General features: G+C 37.0%; 2 protein-coding genes across 2 annotated transcripts; both read right to left on the reverse strand.

Moving 5' to 3' along the window:
* Window positions 1-10164: 10164 nt before the first annotated feature.
* Window positions 10165-10554, reverse strand: LOC141588149 (uncharacterized). The gene has a single exon (XM_074409602.1). It carries the CDS (start codon window positions 10552-10554, stop codon window positions 10165-10167), a length of 390 nt encoding a protein of 129 aa, XP_074265703.1.
* Window positions 10555-14286: 3732 nt separating this feature from the next.
* On the reverse strand, window positions 14287-15138 carry LOC141588150 (uncharacterized). Its single transcript, XM_074409603.1, has one exon. The coding sequence runs from the start codon at window positions 15136-15138 to the stop codon at window positions 14287-14289; it is 852 nt and encodes a 283-aa protein (XP_074265704.1).
* Window positions 15139-23819: the final 8681 nt, after the last annotated feature.

Raw genomic sequence — 23819 nt, forward strand, 5'->3', positions numbered from 1 at the left:
AAGTAATCTAAGAGTATGTTTAAATATTATACAATGCAAAATTGTAGAAAGGAATATGTTTACAAATAGTGGTTTGAGATAGAACTCCACCAAACTAGTTTGAAATGTTGAAAGTTATTGTCCATAGAGCTCAAGGCTCTTAAGAGTTGGTCAAAAGCTTGTGAATGGTCTTCAAGTAACCATGAGTAAGTTTTAAACCATTGCAAAATAGAGTAGGGCCAATCCATAAGGGATCTCCCTTTGAATTCCTTCCTTTTCTTCTTTTCCTTGTCATGATGGTCCTCCCGACTCTTGTAGCTAACAATCTTAGAATTTTTATCGGGAGGCTTCCATTCTCTCCCGTTTCCTTCAAATATGGTGATGATGATAGCATTTGGATTTATCAATCCTTCAAGAATAGAAGGATAATTCTCTTAATGTTGATGACCGGGTACCTTAGGAATTGAGATTGTGGGTGCCGAATTTCCACAAGTAAGCTTATTCATAGTTTTGTTCTTGAGCTTCTCCACCAAGTACCTTTTATATAAAAATTTGACTTTTTGGAGAAGGTCTACCATATCATCTCCAACAATCATAGGTTCCATGGTGGGTGCGAAAAGGTCTTCATGGTCAATAGGAAAGAGACATTCATCTTCTCCGTGGAAGCATACCTCAAACTTCTCAAGGATGGGCTCCTCAAGTGAGGCAATCTCACAACTCCATTCCTCTTCTTCATTCCATAGGTCATTGCAAGACACATATTCCACATAAGCTTCATCCGTAGGCTTGTCATCATTGCTATCTCCATACGAATCATTGATAGGGACTTCACTCCTCTTCATTAACTCTTTCTCCAACACCTTAATGTCCACATCAAATGACACACCCTCATACTCATAAAGGCTAAGAGTATTTGGCTTACTCAACCTCATATCTTCTTCATCAAATACCACACTTTCATACTCACAAGAGCTCAAGAAAATTGGCTCTTCCCACTTCTCATCAAAGGTAACTCCTTCAAACTCGCATTCATGATCAATGTATAAGGAATGGTGAGGAGTAGTTACTTGGGCTTCCTTCATTTGGGCAATTTGAATTGCCAACTCCTCACCATGGGTACCTATGCTTTGAAGAACATTATCCCTATTTTGGCTCTCCTCTAGAACTTGTTTGAAGAAATTTTGTTGATCTCCCGTCATTTGGAGAACCACATTTTGAATGTTAAATTCATGCTCATCTTTTTGTTGTGGGTGGGTGTAAAAGTGCTCATATTGTGATATTTGGAATTGGTTGTAAAGTGAGTTTTGGGCGGGTGGTTGTTGTGGATAATGGGTATGGTGATTTTGGTGGGTAAATTTGGTGTAGAAGTTAGGACTTTCAATGTAGTAGTAAGGTAGGTTTATGTTGACTTGCTCCTCAAACTCCCCATACTCATAGTCATACTAAAAAGATCCACCACATAATCCATATACCAAGCCTTGGGTCATCATCATAGCTCAGACAAAGATACAACTACAAATATGGAAAATACAATAAAAGGGTAAAAACGGACCTTGAGGAACAAGTTCGTCAAGGTTAAAGTCCAAGAAAGGTCCTCAAGAAGAAGCACAACTAAAACTAGACAAAAGAACGATTCAAATACACAACACCGTCCCCGGCAACGGCACCATTTTGATGGTGCGCGTCCTTGTACGCCATCAAACACATTTATACCCAACTACTAGCATAGCAAGCAAGTCGGGGTCGATCCATGGGACGGGGGTACTCAAATTGTTCAATCTAATCGTAGTTGTGCTTATGGTGTCACAATTGATTTGGGTTTGTAGTTGTGTTCTAAACTAATGAAAGCAATGGAATAAAACAAGCAATAAATTAAGAGATGTAAACAATTAATAAAGATACTAGGATGTCATGGGATCATAAGGGAATTATAGTAAGATAGCATAAATGAGTTATGTGGACGCAAGCAATTTATTATTGTTGGAATTACGTTAGTTCATGTCATATAATTCATAAGAAGATTTGGGTCCCGGAGCCGAGTCATTTACGACTTTACAACACCTACAAGTCGACTTAATTCTTCCTATTAAACTACATGCGTGATAAACCAAATCCTAGGGTAACTTACATCTCAGAGCCGAGTCGGTTAAGACTTTACAACACCTACAAGTCGACTTGGGTTTTCCCTATTCAACTCTATGCATAGTCTAATAAGGCTTGAGTTGGTTTATATCTTACAAGCCTCATTGAAATGATAAGAGATGGGTAAAAATGCAAGGTTTCATAGTCTAGCATTTCATCAAACATATATACTCTTTATTCCTACATCCATGGTCATCATTCTTACCTCCTCTTCATACTAGTCCATCCAAGATCGTCAACAAGCTTCCGAATAATTACGAGAGACGGGGATTCCGCCTCATCATCTTCTTTCCTACAAGACATATAAAATGCGATAGGAAAGTAAAATAGGAAGGAATTGACAGAAAAATGGCCATGAAATGCTATATTAGTATACAAGATAGGTTCAATTAGGGGACAAAATGTGCGCAATTAAGAGTCACATCAACCCTTCTATTTCTTATGCTGCGAGGCGCAGAGCCTTCGGATTTTGCCTTCTTCATTGCTTTGTCTTGAAGGGCCATGTTGACGCGGAGATGAGAGGTGACCCGCGGTTTTTGGGTATCATCGAGCAAATGGAGCTGCGCAAGAGCCCAGCTTGCCTGGTACTGGGAGAGACTATCTCAGGGTTGGATGGTCGGAAGGCCAGTCGTGAGCTCTCGTATCTTGGAAGTCCTATCATTTTACAGGTAAAATGCTCCCATTTATTTCCTTTTTTTTGTTTGTTTATTGTTTTTTTTTTCAATGATGGGGACATTGATATTTGTCACCGTGTTTGCAGATCTGGTTGATGGAAAGGCTGAGATTGATCGAGCCCCCAGTTGACGTATCTGGATATCGATCACGATCGATCGTGATGAGGACGAGGCTGTATATGGTTAATTTCGCTCGAGTTTGCAACTACTGGGAGAACAAACTAAAGAATGAAGGAGGACCGCTGATTAGACGGGTTGTTCCTTGGTGGCATCTCAAGGCGCTGACAAGAGTATCATCCCTGGATCCTACTTGATCCTTTCGTATCCTAGGCTTGGATTTCATGGTCCATCTCTTCCCGGAGAGGGTAATGAGGCAAGTTAGCATGAGGCAAAAGATCCCAAAGCTTGACACTGCCCCACAGGTGGCTTTGGCGCATACGTCTGAGACTTGTCTTTAGTGGGCTTTGCGTTGGACCCAAAGGAACATGTGGTTTATGCCTGTCCCGGTTAGCTCATTGTTGGTGTCAAGACTTTTATTTGCAGTGGGTCAAGGCTAGCACCTTGGAAGAGCGCGAGAAGTTGAGGAAGCATGAGCCGATTGACTACACGATCCGCGAGGTTGGGAAGGAGAATTAGAAGTACTTGACTGAAGAAGAGGAAGAAGTTGGATTCCGAGTCGTCCGCCCGAAGAAGAAACCAAAGAGTGCTCCTGTTGAGAAGATGATTGTGGATCGAAATGGAAAGACTAGGCCTTGAGAAAGACCATTGGTGATTAGGTCGGAGATAACGCAAGAGCGTCCCCCTCAAGGTCGAGACAAGAAGTATGATCGAAATGACAAAGGCAAAGGAAAGATGGAAGAATAGGAATAGCTCGAGTCTTTATATTATTTATTATTATTTACTATCGTTTGTAAAAATGGCGGGATTTTAGAATCCTAGAGTAGCATTTTATTTTAGCATTTATATATTATTTGGCGTATTATTAATAGATGAATAAATCGATTGTTTTTAGTTAGGAATTTAAAAATCAACTCCCTTTATTTATTCTTTCGAATTCCAAATGCCAAAGCAAATGTCCTTTTATTTACATTTTGATTAGAAATTAATTGGGTTGTGTCCTGTGAAGGACTGACAATGTATTTATTGAAAGTGAAATCAAACCCAGAAAGTAGTTCGAAAATGAAAAATATAAAATAATAAATGTTCGAAGCAAGAACTTTTAATGAACATAGGGAATAAGCATGGTGCTTTACTTACTCTTAGAAAATGCAATTTAGATTGATGATACTGAGGATAAATAAATAAATAAAATAATGCCAAAATGCAAGAGCGAGGTGACACGAATCTTGAAGTTCGGCCATGGCCGTGTATTTGGTGTCGCAAGAGCGGCACGTGTTGGAGCTTGTGTCCTCCACAATTAGTGTGATAACATTTATAAATCTCTTATAGGTTCACAAGGGTATACTTAGTATTTTATCAGTTGATTAACGTTTACTTAATAATGGTTGGCTTGCTAGAAAGTTTGACGTTATATCATATTGATGGCGGTGATCAACTGGTCCCTCAAAGTCACACCTAAAGGATGTGTATGAGAGATGTGATTGTATAAAAATATAATCACATTGATGCCTTATATGACTAAAAGGTTAGTTCATGTATTTGACTAAACAGTTAGTCAATGTGATGATGAGACGATTATTTAAGACAATTAAATAATATTAGCTGAGACGAATTAACTGTCAATTCGTAAATTGAATATAATATGTTATATTTAATTAATGTATATAATGTTAGCTTAAACGAATTAAGATGTTAATTCGTAATTAAACATAAACGGTTATATTTAATAAGCAAATTATAAATATGCGATATTTATAGTTAATGTATATATTATACAATATTGTCATAATAAATGTTGACATACTGGTATTGATAAATCGACTGCAAACTGTTATAAGTGGACTTATTAATACATGTCGATATATATGACAATTGATAAATAATACACATAATATACAATTAGACAACAACCAAAAATAAGAAGATTATATCCTTATTTGTTTTGGTTGTTGGGGACTCGGTCAAAACCAAATAAAAGAGAAAAAAATCCTCCCTTTTTTGCTCCTTTACACGGTTTTAAAGAGGGACAAGGGGAGATTATTTGCTCTTATTTTTCTTTGACCTAATTCTCTCATCATTCACACAAAAACCCTAAAAATTAATTGGCAATTTTGGGGATCTATTCTAGCAAGAACAAGAGGCATTTCTCATCACATTTTGGGTGCAACGATTAGGAGAATATCAATTTGATATTGTTCTTAGGCCTTATTTGCTAGGACCAAAGGTTGATTCTTAATCTCTACTATTTTGTTTATGCAATTTCATTTATGACTAGTTTTCATAATCATAATTTCGTTATAATCTTAATAATCTTAAAGGAAGTATACCGATATGTGGGTTTTCTCTTTTGTCAGCTGCTCTTATACTTAACCGAAGTCCGTCTAAAGCTATCGACAAGACTCCATATGAAATGTGGAAGGGAACGGTCCCTAACTTGTCCTTTATTCGGGTTTGGGGCTGCAAGGCTTATGTTAAGTGGAGACACGAGGATAAGCTCAGCCCGCGATCGGTCAAGACATACTTTATTGGTTATCCAAAAGGAATGTTTGGTCATTACTTCTATTCGCCTACTGAACATCGAGTTTTTGTTGCGGCTAGTGCAAAGTTCTTAGAGAAAGAATTTCTCGAGAACAAGACAAGTAATAGAACCTTCGAGCTGTCGGAGATTCAAGAACCAACAACCGAGGAACAAATGGAGGAAGATGTTCCTTCAACTAATAATACGGTTAACATTCCTCAGGAATCTAGGAGGTCGGGTAGAGTCTCTAATCCTCCAGACAGATACATTGGTATGGTCGAGGAGAATGACGTTTTGCTCCTAGAGAGTAATGAACCCGCTACCTATAAAGGTGCCATGACCTGTTCCGACTCAAAGCTATGGCTTGAAGCCATGCAATCCGAGATGGACTCCATGTATGAGAATAACGTATGGGATCTAGTTGATTTACCTAATAAGGTAAAACCTCTTCAGTGCAAATGGCTTTACAAAATAAAGCATTCTGTAGACGGGCAACCAGATACCTATAAGGCACGACTAGTGGCAAAAGGTTTCACTCAAGTGCACGGATTGAATTATGATGAAATTTTTGCACCCGTAGTCATGCTACGTTCCATTCGGATAATCTTAGCGATTGCCGCTTTTCATGACTATGAAATTTGGCAAATGGATGTGAAAACCGGCTTCTTAAACGGTTATTTGGAGGAGGAGTTGTACATGGTGCAACCCGAAGGTTTCATAAATCCTGAAAATCCTAAGAAAGTATGCAAGCTTAAGCGTTCCATTTATGGACTTAAGCAAGCTTCTCGGAGTTGGAATCATCATTTCGACCAGGTGATAAAAGAGTATGGTTTCACTCGATCGGTCGAGGAACCATGCTTATATATCAAGTTAAGTGGGAGCAAGATTGTTTTCTTAATATTGTATGTCGATGACATACTCTTGATTGGGAATGACATTCCTCTCTTATCTTCGGTTAAAGGATGGTTGAAGAACCATTTCCAGATGAAAGATCTGGGTGAGGCACAACGCATATTGCGAATCCGTATCTATCGAGATAGATCATGACGGATGTTATCACTGAGTCAGGAGTCTTATTTAGATAAGATTCTTGAGAGGTTCAGCATGACCAACTCCAAGAAGTGGAACCTTCCAATGACGTCTAGGATGCATTTGAGCAAGTCTCAGTCACCCACGACACCTGAAGGGATTGAGCGCATGAGTCGTGTTCCTTATGCATCAGCCATAGGATCAATTTAATAATGCCATGATATGTACACGTCCAGACGTGGCATATGCATTGAGTATGACGAGTCGGTGCCAAAAGAATCCAGGTGAAACATACTGGATAGCTGTTAAAAACATCCTTAAGTACCTACGGAGGACTAAGGATTGGGTATTGACTTATGGAGGAGATACTAAGCTATGTGCAATCGGTTACGCAGATGCTAGCTTCCAAACAGATCGAGATGATTCAAAATCTCAGTCTAGATTCGTCTTCACTCTTAATGGTGCTGCGGTCAGCTGGAAGAGTTCCAAACAGGATGTTGTAGCAGATTCTACCACTGAATCCGAGTACTATGCCGCTTCGGAAGCAGCAAAGGAAGCTATATGGATGCGTCAATTCTTACAAGGACTTACGATAGTTCCTAGTTCGAATGACCCGATCACCATCTATTGTGACAATAGAGGTGCCATTTTCCAGGCTAAGGAGCCCAAGTCTAGCAACAAGTCTAGACATGTACATCGGAAGGCTCACCCGATCCGTGATTACGTGGAGCAAGAGGAGATAGTGATTGACAAGATTGCTTCGGATGACAACATCGCAGACCCTCTCACTAAACCATTAAGATATGATAAGCATGAAGGGCACGTTATTTCCATGGGAATTAAACGTATTCCTGAGTTGTACTAGTTGATTATGGATTCGATACATTATCTTTTTCATATGCTATTTATAAGTTCATCGTTTTATTATAATATTTTGTTTTTCATGTGGATTGCACGACAACATTGAACGCCACAAAGTGAACTGAATTACATTATATTTGTTTTGGTCCGTAATCGCCTACATGAGCTGATAACTCTGGCTATTATTTTGTGAAGTTGATTGATGGTGGGTTCAACGAGCCATAAGTCAAACAGTTGGCTGATCGTTCACAGATGCGAGTTATAACGATACCTCGTAGGACAAAAAATTGTGACAACGTAATGGAGTCCTAAATGTTTAAAAACATTCGGTGCCAGGTCGTGCATTGGACGTCCATTGTGTTCCTAGAGTCGATTCTTTTGACTATCGACTGTCTCTTGAGATTAAGGCAGTTTTTGGCTGACTTTGGTTTCTTTCTCATGGTCTACCGTAACAGGAAGATAAGCAGATTGTCACTGGGTCATTTCATACTGTGCTTATATCTGCAGGATTCGAGTTGAAGAAAATATCCAACCTTTATCAGGTTTAGTTATTTCTCAGGGCCACTCGAGGAGTTGTAACTGAAATGCATGGCCATGCTCGAATGATGATTCGTTTATCAGTTAAGTTACTCTCTAGTCGGGAAAACCACTCTTGATATTGATCACTTGTAAAATACGACCTTTGTGAATACGGATTTTGCAAATTGTTTAACATTGAGTGGGAGAAATTTTAGGATATGAGAATCGGTTATCGCACATACACTTGTGAGGACAAGAGGGAGATTGTTAGAGCTTGTGTCCTCCACAATTAGTGTGATAACATTTATAAACCTCTTATAGGTTCACAAGGGTATACTTAGTATTTTATCAGTTGATTAACGTTTACTTAATAACGGTTGGCTTGCTAGAAAGTTTGACGTTATTATCATACTGATGGTGGTGATCAACTGGTCCCTAAAAGTCACACCTAAAGGATGTGTATGAGAGATGTGATTGTATGAAAATATAATCACATTGATGCCTTATATGACTAAAAGGTTAGTTCATGTATTTGACTAAACAGTTAGTCAATGTGATGATGAGACGATTATTTAATACAATTAAATAATATTAACTGAGACGAATTAACTGTCAATTCGTAAATTGAATATAATATGTTATATTTAATTAATGTATATAATGTTAGCTTAAACGAATTAAGATGTTAATTCATAATTAAACATAAACGGTTATATTTAATAAGCAAATTATAAATATGCGATATTTATAGTTAATGTATATATTATACAATATTGTCATAATAAATGTTGACAGACTGGTATTGATAAATCGACTGCAAACTGTTATAAGTAGACTTATTAATACATGTCGATATATACGACAATTGATAAATAATACACATAATATACAATTAGACAACAACCAAAAATAAGAAGATTATATCCTTATTTGTTTTGGTTGTTGGGGACTCGGTCAAAACCGAATAAAAGAGAAAAAAAATCCTCCCTTTTTTTGCTCCTTTACACGGTTTTAAAGAGGGACAAGGGGAGATTATTTGCTCTAATTTTTCTTTGACCTAATTCTCTCATCATTCACACAAAAACCCTAAAAATTAATTGGCAATTTTGAGGATCTATTCTAGCAAGAACAAGAGGCATTTCTCATCACATTTTGGGTGCAACGATTAGGAGAATATCAATTTATTATTGTTCTTAGGCCTTATTTGCTAGGACCAAAGGTTGATTCTTAATCTCTATTATTTTGTTTATGCAATTTCATTTATGACTAGTTTTCATAATCATAATTTCGTTATAATCCTAATAATCTTAAAGGAAGCATACCGATATTTCCTACAGCACGTGGGTCCTTCGTGGTGCGTTTATAGTCCTATTCTAAGGGTAATATCGTTTGAGTTGGTCTAGATTTATCGGGTTTGAAAACTTGTTTCCGTCTTAATCTGTAATTCTAACCGTACCCCCTGAGAGTATAGTTTTGACTAAATATGGACTGGCCCAATTAGGTTTGAATTTTCCCCTTGGGTCGACTGGCAGAAGAGCTCGAACAGATTTAAGTACTAGATCTCCCTCCTTGATGTTTCGAGGTTTAACTTTCTTGTTGAAAGCTCTTCGAATTCATGCTTGATAGGTTTGAACATTATGCAAGGCACACATTCTTCGTTCGTCCAAGAGGACGAGTACTTCATATTTGTCTCTATTCCATTCTGCTTCCAAGATTTGGCTTTCGAGTAAAATACATAGAGATGGGATTTCTTGCTATACTGGCTGTACAGTTTCCATGCCATAAGTTACATAGAAAGGAGTAGCCACAGTGGGTATCCTGACTGACGTTCGATATCCCCATAATGCGAACGGTATCTTGTTAGGCCAGTCTCGATAATTATCAATCATTTTCTTGAGGATCATGAAGACATTTTTGTTAGCTGCCTCTACTGCACCATTAGTCTGAGGTCGGTAGGGCGGGGAATGATGATGATTGATTTTGTAATTGACCAACAATTGCTCGGTTTCGACTTTAAAATGGGATCCGTTGTCACTGATTATCTCATGTGGACACCCATATCGACAGATGATATTGGTTTGTATGAACTTGGCCACATGCTTAGTGATTAAGGCAGTATAGGATTCCTCTTCGACCCATTTTGTGAAGTAATCGATGGCTACCAAGATGCAACAATGACCACCCGTCCCGGCTGGAGTGATCTTCCCAATGATGTCAATTCCCCAAGTGGAAAATGGCCAAGGATATGTTATTGTATATAGCAGAGACGGTGGGACATGCTGTATGTTCCCGAAGATCTGGCAATTGTAGCAAATGCCTTATTTATTTGATACAATCTGTCTCCATTGACTTCCAATAATATCCTAGACACATGATTTTCTTTGCCATCATTGGCCCACTCATATAAGGACCGCATTCTCCTTCATGGACCTCTTCCATAACTTTCTTTGCTTTTGAATGATCAAGGCAAAGCAAAATGACACCTTGTGGCATTCTCATGTATAACTCCCCTTGATTTAGGACGTATTGGGATGCTAATAGACGAATCGCTCGTTGTCCCCTCTTATCCATGTCCAGTGGGTATATGTCGTTGAACTTGTAGTTTAGAATGGCTTGGTACCAAGGCTCCTCTTGATTTTCTTTCTCATCAGTGAGAAAATGCACATACGCTGGCTCGAATCGTCGTTCAATATATAACGACATTGCCATCATGTTATCAGGCACGTTGATCAAGGATGCAAGTTTCATAAGAGCGTCTGCAAACTGATTTTCCTCTCGAGGTAGATGTAAGTAAATGACATAGTCAAATAATTGAGCCACTTGATCTATCCTGGCTTGATATGGTGTAAGACTTTCACTTCGGATTTTCCAAGATCATGTGATCCGATTATGATTAACGATGATTCGCCGTGGACTCGAAGTCTCTTTATGCCTAAACCGACCGCTGCTTTTAGACTAATGAGGCAGACCTCATATTCTGCCGCGTTATTAGTCACCTCGAAGTCGAGTTTGACAAAAATTGGTGTGTGATCGCCTTGAGGAGAAATAAGTAACACTCCTATATTGTATCCTCTTAGATTGGAAGCCCAATCAAAGTAGAGGTCCCATGATTCTGCATCGGCATGCAAAATCTTTTCATCTGGAAATGACCATGTATCTGTTACTTGGGTGTCACATATGGGATTGTCTGTGAAGAATTCGGCTACTGCTTGTCCCTTGATGACCTTCAGAGGTACGTATTTGAGGTCGAACTCTGAGAGCATCAAAGTCCACCTCGCCAAACATCCATTTAAGACAGGCTTCTCGAAAATGTATTTGACAGGATCCATCTTTGAATATACCTTGACGGAGTAGCTAAGCATATAGTGGCATAGCTTATTGGTTGCCTACACAAGAGTGAGGCATGTCTTCTCAAGCGGTGTATATTTTGTCTCATACTCCAAGAACTTCTTACTAAGGTAGTAAATAGCCTTTTCTTCCTTTCCGATGACCTGCGCGAGCATAGCCCCCATGGTGTCTCTGTGATTTGTGAGATACGAGAGATAAGGGTTGATCTTTTTGTGGCAGCATTAGAACTGGTGGTTTAGCCAATATCTCCTTAATTCTGTCAAATGCCTTTTGACAATCGTCATCCCACATGGTGTGGTCCGTTTTCTTGAGCTTCTTGAATATAGTTCACAAATCATAGTGAGCTTTGAAATGAAACGATCGATGTCTTCGTACTTTGCCAGAAACCCCGAAATTCCTTCTCTGTCTATGGTTTTGGCATTTCGATTAGAGCCTTGATCTTGGATGGATCAATCTCTATTCCTCTTAGAATGAATACATATACCAATAGCTTTCCGGAAGTGACTGCAAATGCGCATTTATGAGGATTAAGCCGCATGTTATACTTGTGCAACCTGAGAAAGAACTTGCGAAAGTTGGAGATGTGACTTTGCCTATATTTGGACTTTACAATCATGTCATCCACATATACTTATACCTCTTTGTGCATCATATCATGTAACAGGGTAGTTGCGGTACGTTTATACGTTGCTCCCGCATTGATTAATCCGAACGGCATAAAGGTGTAGCAGTAAGTACCCCATTGAGTGACGAACGCTGTTTTTTGCATATCTTCTTCAGCCATTTTGATTTGATTATACCCTGTGTATCCGTCCATAAAAGAAAGGAGTGCATGATAAGTTGTATTATCTACCAATATGTCGATGTGTGGGAGTGAAAAATCGTCTTTTGGACTTGCCTTGTTTAGGTCCCTGAAATCAACACAAACTCGGATTCGCCCATCCTTTTTTGGTACGGGGAATATATTAGCCACCCAGTCAAAGTAATCGGAAACTTTGATGAACCCAGCTTTGAATTGTTTGTCCACTTCCTCCTTGATCTTTAGAGCCCATTCAATTCTCATTCGACGAAGCTTCTGTTTTACGGGCTTGAAACCCGGTTTGATTGGTATTCGATGTTCTATAATGTCCATGTATATGACGGGAATGTCTTTGTATGACCAAGCGGAGACGTCTTTGAATTCGTGAAGAATGTCGATGAAATGAGATCTTTCATTTGGGTCTAGGGTCGTCCCAATCCTAAGTTCTTGGGGTTCTAAATTTGTCCCTACGTTGATGGGTTCAGTATTCTCTATAACTGGTGCCCCTTTACCCTCCTCTACTATTTCTTTGATTATGTAGGGAGGTAGTTCCATTGAGTCTGGGTCAGGATCATCCTCAGTATCATCATAAACATAATTGCAATCAATATAACACGAATAGTAAGTAGAATCGGATTTATTCATATTAATGTTTGAAAATTGTTGAAACAAAGAAGTCATCTGTGCTGTAGTCAGTGGCGGTAAAGGGACAGTTGTTGGTGTTGGAATATGTGTCCTCCGACAATAATGCGATCACAACTGTTGATCATGATGATCACATGTTTAAGTTTCATTTTAAAGAATACAATTGGGAAGTAATATTTTACTGTCAACTGATCCACACATATCGGTAATGATTGGCTGACTAGAGTTTGACATTACTGTCGTGCGACGGTGGTGATCAGTTGATCCCCTTAGGTCATACCTAAAGGGTAACACACTTAATTGATCATTTAATTGATCGTATGACGATACGGGTTAATTAAATTACTTAAAATTGACGGACGATTTTGGAAGTAATATTTACGTGTCTCATTGTAATTTGATCAAATGAGATACGGTCTAAGTAATCGAATTGTTTCATTACTTAGATGAAATTATTGTTTAAGGAAACAATTGCATTTGAATGAATAAATTATTATAAATACAAGATGTTGTGATTTATAATTGGTAAAATATTTTGGTACAAGTAATTGTGAATTACTAAGTCGATTTTGTATATGACGTATTTTTATTAATGCGTTGATTTTTAATATGTTAAAAATACATAACAATTTTATGTGACATGTGACATGTGACATATGACAATTTGACAATTTGACAAAGATAAAATGGAGTCCATTTTATCCATGTAAACTGAAATTAAGGGGAGTATTAAGAACATATTATGCTAATTAAGTGAGTGGTAAGCATAATGATTTACCTAAGAACTAGCCATGCAAACCTAGTGGTCATTGTGAAGAACACTTTGTTCATGCATTGGGCATCAAAACTCCCCCCCTTCCACCCGGTTTTGTGATGAGAAAAACCATGGGTTTTTCTTATTACTTTACCTAATATACACTACAAAATACTCTAGTGTATTATTCATTCAAAATTCATCTAAAATTAGAGTTTTAGAAAGATAAAATCTTCCTCCTCCTCCCTCTCTCTTAACCGAAACATAGAGAGACCAAATAATATTTTTGGGTCAATTTTTATACAAAAATTAGTATTATTCTAGTAATAATAATATTAATTTTATTAAGTTGTTATCTTGGGTATAAAACCTTGGGAGGGATTCTCTACTTGAATCCTAGTTCATCCATTAAAGGAAGCTCAAGAACAAGAGAGTAGGAGAATTCTCTTGTGCCCATATAAACCGAAAACACAATGTATGATGAAGTTTTCTTCCTTATTTTACTTATTGTTTGCATGCATAAGATCACCTTTTAATTTTATGACTAAATTAAAATTATAACATATTTGAATATGTTGAGTAAAGAGATCTAGATTTCTAACAAGCGGTATCAAGAGCCTTGGTTGTTTGCATGCAAATCGGTTATAGTTTTTCCGAGTTATACGATTAACATATAAAACTTGTTAAATTTGTGTTATTATGATATACCACGAAAATAATTATGCATGTTAAAGTTTCTGGTCCTAAAATGTTTTTAGGATATTTTGGTTAATTTATGGTTTTTTTTTATTGTTCATCTTATATAATAATGGCATTTTTTTTGGGTGAAAGGTTAGAAATTCTCATTAAGCTCATAACAAACTATTACAAACACTACAATTCATAAAACAAGGATAAATCAATCATATTTAATTGATTTTATCCAAGTTTCATCACTAACTCTTTTAGTACATTTGAGCCAATACATAGTACGTAAATTGAGTATGCTACTAATCTGCTGAATGACTGCATCAGGATGCATAATACAACCATTGAGTCTTGCACAATTCCGCTGAATCCATATAGTGTAGTAAACAGCTTGGATCCAAGCTATAGTAACCCATTTCTTCACCTTAGGCCAAGATTTGGAGGAGATCCATCCAAGAAGGTTAACAGCAGGCAGGGATATCTTCAATTTGCTGCTCAGTAATTGCATCAATCTTCGTGTATACACACATTGACTGAACAAATGAACATGAGTCTCAGTAGCAGCACCACATAGACAACAGTCTGCATCAGTAGAGACTCCAATTTGGAAGAGCCTATCCTTGAGCAGCAAGGCTTCACGAGTTATCAACCAATTAATAAACATGTGCTTGGGAACAGAACAGGAATTCCATTTAGTATGCACCCAAGTGACCACAGGCTGCTTCTTCCTGATCCAATTGTATCCACTAGCAGGTGTATAGTCATGAGAACCAGGCAACCATTGACCAGAGGGGGAGAAAGCCATTTCAAACTTCTGCCTAACTCTATAAATGGTTTTCCAGCTCCAAGGAGTATCAGTTTTTGGAGTATAAACATGCCAGTGAACTCCTTTCATATACACATGGTGAACCCACTGAACCCACAGGCTATCAGGCTTTGTATAGATCCACCAAGATAACTTGCAAATAGCAGCAAGATTCCATGCATAGCTATTCCTAATCCCTAATCCACCTTCACATTTAGAGACACAAACTTTCTCCCATCCAACCAAGGGAACTCTCATATATTCAGTAGAACCATCCCATAGATAGTTCCTACATAGAGCATCAATTTTCTTCAAGACCCCCTTGGGAATAATAAATAATAATGGCATTAAAAATATGATTTTATGATTAAAATGTCATTTTCGGACTAAAATTAGCTAAACTTTGAATTTTCCATTGATTTTTGGATATATTATCACATATATTGTTTTGAGATGACCTGTAAATTTTCATAATTTTTGGAGTTTTTATGCTAGAAATATGGATTTTTCATGTTTAAAATCGGATTTAGAAGAAAAATAGGTTAATATGCGCTAAATTTCGAATCTGGTCATAGAAATTTAGTATGTTGTCATATGCAATTTTACAAGATGTGTGTAAAATAATAGGCTATATTGAAGTCTTTATGCATGATTTATGGATTTTTGATGAAAAATAGCATAAATAGTGACTTAATTAGTGAATAATTACTAAAACATACTCCATGACTAAGGAAAAATGTCACATGTTGCATTTTATTATCTTTTTCAGACCTAAAATTGAAAAGTTGATGAATATAATTTTTCACGTGTTTTTATGATTATTATTGATAAATCCGATAAACCGCAACATAGTTTTTCCGATAATTTTACGAAATTTAAACCTATGTTTTTGAATATTATGAGTGTCATGGTATTTTTCTAGAATGTTCATAAGTTTAAATTTCAATTTTTGAATTTATTTGAATTTTGTGATTTATTTGAAGTTTATAGCAATTTATTGTAAATTTTGGGTCCATTAATGAACAATTTTAAGAAATATGAGTTAATTATAGTCAAATAGTTAGTGAAGAATAATTTTGAGTCCTAAGAGGTTAAGGTAATTAACTTGTGCATAAATATGAATTTATGTAATTTTTGTGATTATAAAACATTGAATCACGCAAATCCGTAAAAACCGTGTAATATACGATATTGGCTCCTTAAAGGCGATTTAGCATAAAATTGGGCATGTTCATACATATTATAATGCTGCATTTTATTTATGATTGTCATAATTTTATTTTATGTAATTTTTGAATTTTGTAATTTAACTTAGTATGGCCTTAGTTTTTAATTGGTATTACCCGAAATGTATGGAAATATCGATTCGGTTGTAATTTATTGTGATCTCGTATCACCGTTTTTTAATTTAATAGATTTATTTTATTTTAACTACAAATGTATAATAGGAAATTATGTAATTTATTATGTAATTTATTTATTCTGGAAATCCTTGAAGACGGTGTCACAAAAGATTGCGATACCTAAAGACGGTGTTACCTCGAGATGCGTGCCACAACCGAAGTTCAAGGGATCAATGGAGTTGGTTTCTGAATATGTAATAGTTAATTAAATTTTCTATTTTAGGAAGGCTATACTAGGATTTATTTTATGTTTTGCATTTTATTTATATGTTGCATGCATCGCTAAATCGCCATAACTAAAACATGCATCATCATTTAATCGAGTTTATCGACCGTGTCAATTAGAATTATCGTAGTTCACCGCTTTAGTTCACTTAAAACGTGATAGATAATAAATTGACATGACCTCTCGCTAAAAATAAACAATTGAGACATAGCCTTACCAAAGAGTAGAAACCATGAAAACCTATTTCGTGAGGGAGTGCACTCGGCCATCCCGGGGTACAAACCTTGTTACGTAGGGAAAGTGGGTGATAAATGTCTATCCACCGAATTCGTGTTGATGAGGGTTTCATCGGCCATCCCGTGCCCAATTAATGTGAATTTGGATCATGGACACATTTATTCGAAATTTGAATTGACCTCAATGGAAGTATTCGTGACCGTAGTCGCATGTGTTCCGGGCTATAGATAAACATTAGAGTAATTTTATCGACCAAGAGTTCTAAAAGTAGAATCGATTAAAAGTTAATCTACCGAGTTATATTAATAAGAGTTTCATCGGCTATCCCGTGCCTAAGTTGATATGAATTTGGGTCATGGAATCATTTATCTAAGTTGGGTAGAGGTCACTAGATAAATGTCATAAACTTGTTTAAATTAAAATTTTTACGAGTATTATTATTAAAACGACATATGTCTTATTTCTCATAACAAATGGCAAATTCAAACACCAACGCCACGCCTCTCACTAATACTTCATGGCTCCGATCCTTCATAGATCGATGTAAACTTGAAAAGAATGGGTCAAATTTCTCCGATTGGGATGCCCAACTCAAATTAGCCGCCCAAGGTGACGACAAGCTTCGTTACCTTACCGAGGCCTCTCCACCCGAACCTAATACTAGGTCGACCGCCGCCACTAGGGAAGCATATGAGGCTTACGATAAGGAGTCCGCCGCAATGAAAAACGTGTTGATCTTTGCGATGGAGGCGGATCTCCAAAGGAGAGCCTTTAAGATGGGCACCGCTAATGAGATTTACTCCAAGCTTGTGACATTGTTTTCACAAACTCCGGGGATCGTCCAATATGAGGCGGCCGCGGAATTCTTTGATCTGGACTTCAAAGAGGGCCAAAAGGTTAGCCCTCATGTGCTCAAATTAATGAAGCTAGTCGAGACCTTGAAAATTCAAAAGGTTGAAATCCCCAAAGAACTCATTGTAGATAGGATTCTACACTGCTTATCCAAAGTCAAGGCATATGTTCAATTCCGGGTGAATTTTAACATGCAAGACAAGGACGTGTCTCTTGAAGAGTTGCACAAGTTACTTGTGCAAGCCGAAAGGGACATGGGGTTAAATGTGAACCCACCAAAAGATGTGCTTAACATAAGCACCAAAAGCAAGGGGAAGTTCAAAAAGAATGGGAAGAAGAGTAAGAAGCAAGCTCCCACTTTCACCAAAGCTAAGACTTATGAAGCTAGCACCTCCAAGATCAAGAAGGGTCCTCTTGATAAATGCCACTATTTTAATGGTGTTGGACATTGGAAAAGAAATTGTTCCAAATACCTTGGTGATATTAAGGCTGGAAAGATCACTCCAGTAGGTAAATGACTATCCTTTCTTTTATGATTCTAATTCAACTATGGTATTGTGATACAAAGTTGTGATAATGTATCCCATTTTTATTGTAAATAGGGCCTCCACCAAGCAAGGACAAGGGAAAAGAAAAGAAAGCTTGAGAAACCATCGAGAAGCTAGGAATAGCTTCCATGAAGCTTCGCTTTTTATTGTCTTATTTTAATTATGTTTTGGATTTTAGAACCTTTTGATTTCCGTGTTCGACATGGAAATGTATTTTGGATAATTGGTTGTATTTTGGATAATGGTGGCTTGGTTTGCAACCCAAGTCACCCGTTTTATCATTTTTATCCTTGTTCTAAAATTCGTCTATACATGCTTGCTCATAGAAACATATGATTATTCACTTAAAGTGATCTAATTAACAACTATTTGATGGGATTCATTATATGACCACAAGCTAAAGACTTGTGTATGATCATTTACAAAGTGAGATTGAGTTAATAAACTCTCTTAAAGGAAAGTTAATCACCAAGTACACTTACAAAATCTAAAACAATTAGTCAACCTATGAGATAGTCCTCCTTATACTTCAAAAATCATTATTTGTGTCTCATATGCTATCTTTGAATCTCTAGTGTATTTATTCTAAAGATAGAGTGGGAGAAAAATGAGGACACAACATCAAAAGAAATTTGTGTACTTGTGTATATGAGATCTATGCAAGGGAGAATGATTTGAATTAAGGTATATCTATTTATATAGTATGCCCAATAGATGAGATCTATGGTCTCGAATAGATCTACGTGACAAAAGAGACCAAGTGAAGTAATCAAAAGAATATTTTCTCAAGATAACTACACGAGGAGACCAAAAGAAAGTTTTGGAAGAAAAATGACTAATCTAAAGTCTTAACGAGAGTTTTGACTAGTTTATGATAAATTTTCACCAATAGTTTCAACCTTGATATTTACTTAAGAGCCTAAATGAATCAAAGTAACATCCTAGAAAATAAACAAGATTTATGACTAGAGGTTGCAATGATTGATATACTGATATCCTCAATAGCTAAGTTAAGTATTAACCACGCAAATGTCATTACTTAACCTCACTATGAAAATGAAATGGTGAAACCTCCTTCCGAAAAGGGTATTTTGAAGGACGTATGTTAGATATTATTTATATTTAAATAATGACATTGCTACGCATCATTATGATATGAATGAGTTGGAGATTAAAATCTCTTTCCATAAGGATAAGATGAGACCACTTCAAAATAGGTATTTTGAAAGGATATGATGGGAACATATATGGTTTTATCTCAATAACTTTGCAAAGCAACAAATCTCAATTCTTGAAATGTTTCAATTTAGTAGTCAATTACGAAACATCTGTAATTAAGTGGGAGTTTGGAAATTATCATGTGAAGACATGGAATTTAGTGGGAGCAATCATCTTGTAAAAATTTACAACTCACTACTCATTGAGAATGACGAGCTAGTACTTTCTTTCACAAAGAAGTATTTGAGTTTTCAATTCTGGATGAAAATGGACTATGATGAATCCAATTACATCATGAGATGTTGGATTGGTATTGAGACATACACATCGAATCAACGAGAAACGTAGGTTATTCATGTAAATGAAAATGGAATTGCCATTAGCAGTCATGGTCGTTCCTTGAACCTAAGAATAGTTGATGATATGATTGAAAGGTACTGATGTTTCCGCCATTAGAATAATCATGCACATGTCCAAAATAAATCATATGCATAAGAGCATGATGGATCATTGGGAAGCCATAAAAGAAACGTCATGAATTCTCGAGGAGAATCCGATGAGCAATTTCAGTGTTTGACAAGAAGACTCTGTTGTGTGTCAAGAGGTTGCACATATTGCAGTTCGAACACATGTAAGGATTTATGAAAATCCTAAGCTTTTCAAGCTAAAAGGAGAAATAGGAAGTTTGGAAAGATACTTAGTTGAATAAGAAGTTACTCAAAACTAATTTTTCTATTATGCTAGGACTTGTGAGAAGTGCTAGGCTAATCATCTTGACAATTGTTGCAAGACTCTACGAAACATATACCTAGTACATTGTGTGTGGGTGGAGTACTTGATCAGTACAAGTTATATCATTCACCACAAATTCGTTTGTTATGTGATAATCGACAAAGAAGTTCTTTCAAGAAAAGGAGCCGAAACCGAGGTTGTGAACTTAGATGTGTACTTGGTAAGGTTCATGCTATGAGAAGATAACATGAACGTAAAAGAAAATGCGATTATAAGAAGTTTGAACTCATGGACACGTGGTATGTTAAACTTCTATTGCAATCAAACAAGTGTTTACACACTTATGATATGCATCACAAGGTTGTAATATGGTATTGACTACCGGAATGTGATGTCGACATTTGTCGTTTGAGTTATTATTAACTCACCTTATACTTTGTTACATCCAACGGGTTGTAGAGACAGTTGAACCCCGTTAAAGTGAACACGGATTAGCATTGTATTCGCCCATAGTTACTTACATGAGGTGACGTCTCGAATTGACTAGAGTGTGATGCGATTGATGGCAAGTTCAAGTGCCATAGAGTCATATGAGAATGACTAGTCGATCACATAAATGATGTTAGGAACATTTTGTCGGGCCTTATGACCGCTTATAGAGTTCTGGCAAATTTATATAGCCTGGTCGTGGCGAGAGCTACTATAGTATTCTTATGAGTCGATTCTTTTGACTAAAGACTATTCGCCTAAGATGGCACAGTTTCAGATTAACTTTGATTTGTGTTACTACAACCTTCGTAAATGGGGTCAAATGGGCATAATTTGGGTTATGATGGTTGTGGCTAGTCGAAGGGAATGAGTGCGATAGGAATTGTCCACCCCTAGTCAGGGTTATAACAATATCTCAGGGCCACTCGAGGAGTAATGAACTGGAAATGCGTGGCCACGCTCGAAAGATATCTATGATAGATAAATCCGGTCAATCAGTTATTCTCCATATCGAGGAAACCACTCTCGATATGATCACTTGCAAGTACGACCTGAAAGACACCTTGCATTGAGTGGGAGATAGTAATGGGACAAGAGAATTTGTGACGCACACTTGTCGAGGACAAGTGGGAGATTGTTGGAATATGTGTCCTCCGACAATAATGCGATCACAACTGTTGATCATGATGATCACATGTTTAAGTCTCATTTTAAAGAATACAATTGGGAAGTAATATTTTACTGTCAACTGATCCACACATATCGGTAATGATTGGCTGACTAGAGTTTGACATTACTGTCGTGCGACGGTGGTGATCAGTAGATCCCCTTAGGTCATACCTAAAGGGTAACACACTTAATTGATCATTTAATTGATCGTATGACGATACAGGTTAATTAAATTACTTAAAATTGACGGACGATTTTGGAAGTAATATTTACGTGTCTCATTGTAATTTGATCAAATGAGATACAGTCTAAGTAATCGAATTGTTTCATTACTTAGATGAAATTATTGTTTAAGGAAACAATTGCATTTGAATGAATAAATTATTATAAATACAAGATGTTGTGATTTATAATTGGTAAAATATTTTGGTACAAGTAATTGTGAATTACTAAGTCGATTTTGTATATGACGTATTTTTATTAATGCGTTGATTTTTAATATGTTAAAAATACATAACAATTTTATGTGACATGTGACATGTGACATATGACAAATTGACAAATTGACAAATATAAAATGGAGTCCATTTTATCCATGTAAACCGAAATTAAGGGGAGTATTAGGAACATATTATGTTAATTAAGTGAGTGGTAAGCATAATGATTTACCTAAGAACTAGCCATTCAAACCTAGTGGTCATTGTGAAGAACACTTTGTTCATGCATTGGGCATCAAAACTCCCCCCCTTCCACCCGGTTATGTGATGAGAAAAACCATGGGTTTTTCTTATTACTTTACCTAATATACACTACAAAATACTCTAGTGTATTATTCATTCACAATTCATCTAAAATTAAAGTTTTAGAAAGATAAAATATTCCTCCTCCTCCCTCTCTCTTAACCGAAACATAGAGAGACCAAATAATATTTTTGGGTCAAATTTTATACAAAAATTAGTATTATTCTAGTAATAATAATATTAATTTTATTAAGTTGTTATCTTGGGTATAAAACCTTGGGAGGGATTCTCTACTTGAATCCTAGTTCATCCATTAAAGGAAGCTCAAGAACAAGAGAGTAGGAGAACTCTCTTGTGCCCATATAAACCGAAAACACAATGTATGGTGAAGTTTTCTTTCTTATTTTACTTATTGTTTGCATGCATAAGATCACCTTTTAATTTTATGACTAAATTAAAATTATAACATATTTGAATATGTTGAGTAAAGAGATCTAGATTTCTAACAGTTGGGGCATTCCCCAAACTACTATTACTAGACGATGCTAAGCTAGGAGAAACAAAGGAATTGGGAGTGACAACAGGAGGAGACTCTCTAATGACTTCCCTATATTAGACTCAATTTCTAACTCCGACTCTAACTCATATTCGAACTCGTCTTCTTTTAGTTCCCCGTTGAACATCTCTCCTTATCCAGTTGTGAGCTTGAAGATCCTTCCCTGATTGTTGGTCCATTTGATTGATTTTCTCCATCCATTTTGCTGATTAGCTGGGTTTGCATCTGTGATGAGTGCTGCGGGATTGAAATGGTTGTCTCAAAGTTTCATGGTAATAATCTCATCCTGGGCTGCCTTAACGAATCGGTCTTCTCCGAATAAAAGACTGGCGGCGTGTTCGTCGAGACAAGGTGTCTGATGATTTCTGACGGTAGGAACCGTTTCCTGGGGAATGAAATAACAATCGTGAAACACTTCGATTCTAGCTAGCTTATTGCCTTTGAACATCCAAGGTTCGGGAAATCCGTGAAAAAATTCATGGCCTGCTTCCTTGACAAAGTATCCGTTTAGCGTAGGGTGATATGGCCGCATTTGTATTCCTCGATCTTTGCGTTCGTGGACTTGAGTAAGCATCTCGACAGCTTCGGACAAAGTAGGCTTGTATCCTAACCCTAATGGTATCTTCTGGGAATGGCCTTCTTTGAATGGTGGAAAGGTGTTGTCCCGGATGGGGTTTAGTGGCATTCCTGGGAAGTATTCCTGGGATTTGAGTATGTGGTTGACCACCAAGTTGGAGTAGGAGTTGAAGAATAGAGGTGCCAATTCACTTTCCACGAGGTTGATGATTTGAAATCCTCCCAATTCGTGTACTCGATCTGACATGACTTGATTATTGGACATCTTTTCGATGACGGCTTGGATGGGTGACGAAGTGATCATCACTATTCGACCATCTAGAGGGACTTTTATCTTTTGATGAAGTGTGGATGTCACCGCTTTGGAAGCATGAATCCACGGTCTTCCTAGAAGTATGTTAAAGGATACCTCGATGTCTAGTATTTGGAAGTTGACCTTTCTTTCGATTGGTCAAGTGGCTATAGTAAGAGTGATGAGCCCTGTCATTTTGCGTCGCGTCCTATCGTATGCGCGAACACCTTGATTAGTTGAAGTCCAGTCTGACTCTTTCATGTCTAGCTTGTAAGCTGTCTTCAGGGGTATGACGTTGACCGTAGAACCATCATCCACTAGTGTCATGGGTACATTATTTTTGAGATATGTGACCGTAATGTACAAAGCTAGATTATGAGGGATTTTGAATGGTGGTAAGT

Source organism: Silene latifolia, chromosome 6 (genome assembly GCF_048544455.1).
Source record: "Silene latifolia isolate original U9 population chromosome 6, ASM4854445v1, whole genome shotgun sequence".
NCBI classification, from domain to species: Eukaryota; Viridiplantae; Streptophyta; class Magnoliopsida; order Caryophyllales; family Caryophyllaceae; genus Silene; species Silene latifolia.